This window comes from Copadichromis virginalis, linkage group LG3 (assembly GCF_057382275.1).
Source record: "Copadichromis virginalis isolate Kocher_CV1m ecotype Utaka linkage group LG3, C_Virginalis_male_GT1.1, whole genome shotgun sequence".
Taxonomy (NCBI): Eukaryota; Metazoa; Chordata; class Actinopteri; order Cichliformes; family Cichlidae; genus Copadichromis; species Copadichromis virginalis.
The window spans coordinates 14,877,846-14,883,009 of NC_140620.1; the positions used below are offsets into that span (position 1 = coordinate 14,877,846).

The window sequence follows — 5,164 nt, forward strand, 5'->3', positions numbered from 1 at the left end:
ACACATTAAATGAATACATTAAAAAAAAGTTAATTTTGGAAACACTAAGAAAGTTCAAATGAAAGAAATTGAAATATATATCAATATCTGCAATTCTGATACATTATTAGTTTGGTAAAAAAGACATTCCTATAACTTTAATAATACAGTAACAAGTACAACTACTAAACACTACTGTGTCCTAAGGGAACAAAGATCAAAATATAACAAGGAAAACATTTTAGAGAATTAAAATCCCTCAAAGGAAAAAAAATAAACTTGATATGCATATCTATACATGCAGCTTCCTAAATGTAACATTCAGGATTATTCACTGCAGCTCCAGAAATCAGAGCTACCTCATCAGATCCAAGTGTGGCATCAGCTGACACTCTTTACAGGAGATTCCATCTGAACTCTGTGGAGCCTGATCTCAAGGTTTTTAAGTCTGAGCCTGAAACCAGAAGAGGATCTTTCTCTCTCTTCAGATTCATTGTGATCCAGTGATTTCAGTCCTGCATGATCAGGCTGATGTTTGCACAGAGCAGATAATGAAGTGAATGTTTTTGCACATAGGTAACAGTGAAACAGTTTATTTACAGCGTGGGATCGTTTGTGTTCGGAGTATGAACTGAGATTCCTGAAGCTCTTGTCACACTGGTCACAGCTGAAGTTCACTTCCATGTGTGTATGTTCATGTTTGTTACGATGACCTGATTGTGAGAAGCTTTTGTCACAGTGTCTGCACTTGTATGGTGTCCCTCCTGCAGTGGTGAAGGATGACCCACACTGGTCACAGATGTGCTTTTTGACCACACTGTGGAAGAGGTCATGTATTTTTAATGTAGTCAAAGGAGCTTGCAAAGAAAAGCGTCTGGACTTCTTTAAGTTGCTTGAAGACGTTTCACCTCTCATCTGAGAAGCTTCTTCAGTTCTAAGGTCAAATGGTGGAGAGTCCCAGATAAAAACCTAGTGGGAGTGACCCCCACAGAGGGACAAAAGGATCCCCTGATGATCCTCTAATCACCTGAGCCAAGGTGTGAAATTGGGTGTGGGACCCAATCAGCCAGAGTTTCGGGTGTGTTCATTGTTAGTCTTGTCCTGCTACACAGGACAAGACTCAGCAGTCCATCTGCATCTTAAGGATAAAGGACACTCTTTCAAGGATGCCAATGTTCACATTTTGGACAGAGAGGACAGATGGTTTGAAAGAGGAGTGAAAGAAGCCATCTACGTCCACTGTGAGCGACCATCTTTGAACAGAGGCGGGGGTTTACGACACCAACTCTCTGCCATCTATAATCCAGTTTTGAGATCCCTTCCCAGACGCCTTAACGCCCACTCACATCCTGGGCCATCTGACCTCAGGAATTCGCATGACAAGGTGGGGCCAGGTTTCACAATGAACACACCCGAAACTCTGGCTGATTGGGTCCCACACCCAATTTCACACCTTGGCTCAGGTGATTAGAGGATCATCAGGGGATCCTTTTGTCCCTCTGTGGGGGTCACTCCCACTAGGTTTTTATCTGGGACTCTCCACCATTTGACCTTAGAACTGAAGAAGCTTCTCGGATGAGAGGTGAAACGTCTTCAAGCAACTTAAAGAAGTCCAGACGCTTTTCTTTGCAAGCTCCTTTGACTACGATGACCTGGATGACTGAGAACCTTCACAGACATATTTTTAATGTACTTGGTGTGTGGAAGCCCCTCCCACATTCTTTGCAGTAGTTCATTTTGTCTCCAGTGTGGCTACGTTGATGTGGTTTTAGGTCCCGTTCGTGATTGGAGGTTTTTCCACAAAAGTTAAAGAGAAACGCTTTCCCACCACCACAGTGACGACAGGGTTGAGAAATGGATCAGTGTGCTTCTCTCCACTTCTAAACAAAGACATTGTATGTCAGGGAATTCCTTCAACGTTTTTATCCTGAACGTCGCCTGAAATAAAAAGCATCTCTGCCAACGTCCAATTAAATTTTACTGTTTACACTATAAAACTCAGGTTACTTCTTCATTTTTCCAAACAGTTCATTCAGTATAACTCCATAAGTTTACTGATCAGACTTTTTCCAAACAATCAGGTTAAAATTACAAGATAAAACATAAATACATCCTCACAGTAACTGCACTTCTAGAGTTACTTTCTGGTGTGGATCTGTTGGTGCTTTTTCAGCTGATGTGGAGCTTTAAAAGTCTTCTCACACAGGTCACATTTATAAGGTCTCTCCTCAGTGTGTTGTTGTAACTGTGCATCTGTTGTAAACAGTTTCCCACACTGGTCACAGCAGGAAACATCAATTCCAGTGTGAATCCGTAGGTGAATATTTCGGTACTGTTTGTCACTGAAACTTTTTCCACAAAAGTCGCACCTCTACGCCTTAATTCCAGAGTGGGTAACTAGATGCCTCTGTAAGTCGCTATTTAGAGCAAAAGCCTTACCACACAACTCACAGTTGTGTGCTTTAAATCCACTGTGGATGAGTTGGTGTTTTTTTAAGCTTCCAGCCTGGGTAAAATACTTTCCACACAACTCACAGTTGTAAGGTTTAAATCCACTGTGGATGAGTTGGTGTCTTTTTAAGTTTCCACCGTCGGTAAAAGACTTTCCACACAAGTCACAGCTGTACGCTTTAACTCCACTGTGGATGAGTTGGTGTGTTTTTAAGTTTCCACCCCCGGTAAAAGACTTTCCACACAAGTCACAGCTGTACGGTTTAACTCCACTGTGGATGAGTTGGTGTGTTTTTAAGTTTACAGCCTGGGTAAAAGACTTTCCACACAACTCACAGCTGTAAGGTTTAAATCCACTGTGGATGAGTTGGTGTGTTTTTAAGTTTCCACCCCCGGTAAAAGACTTTCCACACAAGTCACAGCTGTACGGTTTAACTCCACTGTGGATGAGTTGGTGTCTTTTTAAGCTTACAGCCTGGGTAAAAGACTTTCCACAGAAGTCACAGCTGTAAGGTTTAAATCCACTGTGGATGAGTTGGTGTTTTTTCAAGTGTCCAGCCAGGGTAAAAGACTTTCCACACAAGTCACAGCTGTAAGGTTTAACTCCACTGTGGATGACTTGGTGTCTTTTTAAGTCTCCAGCCTGGGTAAAAGACTTTCCACAGAAGTCACAGCTGTAAGGTTTAACTCCACTGTGGATGACTTGGTGTCTTTTTAAGTTTCCACCCCCGGTAAAAGACTTTCCACACAAGTCACAGCTGTATGGTTTAAATCCACTGTGGATGACTTGGTGTCTTTTTAAGTTTCCACCCCCGGTAAAAGACTTTCCACACTCATCACAGCTGTAGGTTTTCTCTCCCTTTCTTCTGTGTGGTTTGTCAGCCTCCTGAGAGCGCTGACTTTTCGCTCCATGTTGGTCCTGCAGTGACAGAGATACAAACAGAGGCAGTGAGTGAAATGCAGTCGTGGAACAAACTGAAACTCCCTCCATTGGTTGAATCAAACATGTCAACAAACACATTGTTGGTGTGTTTCCACCACCTTCTGGTGGCAGTATCACATTACAATGATATGCTACAATGAGAGTTGTAATGAAAATGACATTGATCAGCAGAGAAAATCTTTCACGCATAAGAAATTTCAAGTTCAACTGATGATATTGTTGTTTCAATGTATGCTTATAAAATATGATCTTTGTATTTTCTTGTAACTTCTGTTACAAGAAATTAGAACTCTGAACAATATTTAAACTCCATTCAGAGTTACATACCATAAAATAATACTTTATGATTAACATAACAGTTTGATTGCTCTAATTACCTGTATTTACCTTGTGACATATTACAGGGCAAATTACATTCTGGGTACAGTTACATCACATAACATCAACTGTGAACACCTTATGTTACAGTGGCGTTTAAGTTCATGGGAATTATGAGTATCTACTCCCAAATTCCCATCCGGGCTACATTATTATCGGTTCATGGTATCGCTTAACTTTTACGAGTATGAGTACACACACATTTTACAGTATCGGCCCCGATACCAGTATCGGTGCATCCCTAATTGTAACTGTGATATTTTTCTCACCTTTTGTGTTGAAGTCATTGATTGTTTCCTCTGTAGTGGCTGAGCTGAGTCCAAATGGATGAAATTGTTCCTCCGTTGCACCACCAGACTCTTCTCCTCCTGTTAATCACCTGGGGGACACACACACAGCAGGATTTGTAAAAAGAGTTTTGATAAACACAATGCTGGACAGCAATGCTGTCATGTACACAAATACAGTGGGGCAAAAAAGTATTTAGTCAGCCACCGATTGTGCAAGTTCCCCCACCTAAAATGATGACAGAGGTCAGTAATTTGCACCAGAGGTACACTTCAACTGTGAGAGACAGAATGTGAAAAAAAAATCCATGAATTCACATGGTAGGATTTGTAAAGAATTTATTCGTAAATCAGAGTGGAAAATAAGTATTTGGTCACCTCAAACAAGGAAAATCTCTGGCTCTCACAGACCTGTAACGTCTTCTGTAAGACGCTTTTCTGTCCCCCACTCGTTACCTGTATGAATGGCACCTGTTTGAACTCATCATCTGTATAAAAGACACCTGTCCACAGCCTCAAACAGTCAGACTCCAAACTCCGCCATGGCCAAGACCAAAGAGCTTTCGAAGGACACCAGGAAAAGTATTGTAGACCTGCACCAGACTGGGAAGAGTGAATCTACAATAGGCAAGCAGCTTGGTGTGAAGAAATCAACTGTGGGAGCAATCATCAGAAAATGGAAGACATACAAGACCACTGATAATCTCCCTCGATCTGGGGCTCCACGCAAGATCTCATCCCGTGGGGTCAAAATGATCATGAGAACGGTGAGCAAAGATCCCAGAACCACACGGGGGGACCTGGTGAATGACCTGCAGAGAGCTGGGACCAAAGTAACAAAGGTCACCATCAGTAACACACTACAACGGCAGGGAATCAAATCCCGCAGTGCCAGACGTGTTCCGCTGCTGAAGCCAGTGCATGTCCAGGCCCGTCTGAAGTTTGCCAGAGAGCACATGGATGATAAAGCAGAGGATTGGGAGAATGTCATGTGGTCAGATGAAACCAAAGTAGAACTTTTTGGTATAAACTCAACTCGTCGTGTTTGGAGGACGAAGAATACTGAGTTGCATCCCAAGAACACCATACCTACTGTGAAGCATGGGGGTGGAAACATCATGCTATG

At 42.2% G+C, this 5,164-nt stretch overlaps 1 protein-coding gene across 1 annotated transcript in view; it reads right to left on the reverse strand.

The window, feature by feature from the left end:
- Positions 1-1,537: 1,537 nt before the first annotated feature.
- The window catches only part of LOC146712989 (uncharacterized), an 8,408-nt gene continuing 4,781 nt past the window's right edge, over positions 1,538-5,164 (reverse strand). The window contains exons 2-3 of the mRNA XM_085446163.1: positions 4,021-4,130; positions 1,538-3,349 (exon numbers count right to left, since the gene is read on the reverse strand). Coding sequence (XP_085302289.1) covers positions 2,351-3,349; positions 4,021-4,038 — 1,017 coding nt within the window. The 5' untranslated portion in view covers positions 4,039-4,130 and the 3' untranslated portion in view covers positions 1,538-2,350. The remainder of the gene's footprint in view (positions 3,350-4,020; positions 4,131-5,164) is intronic.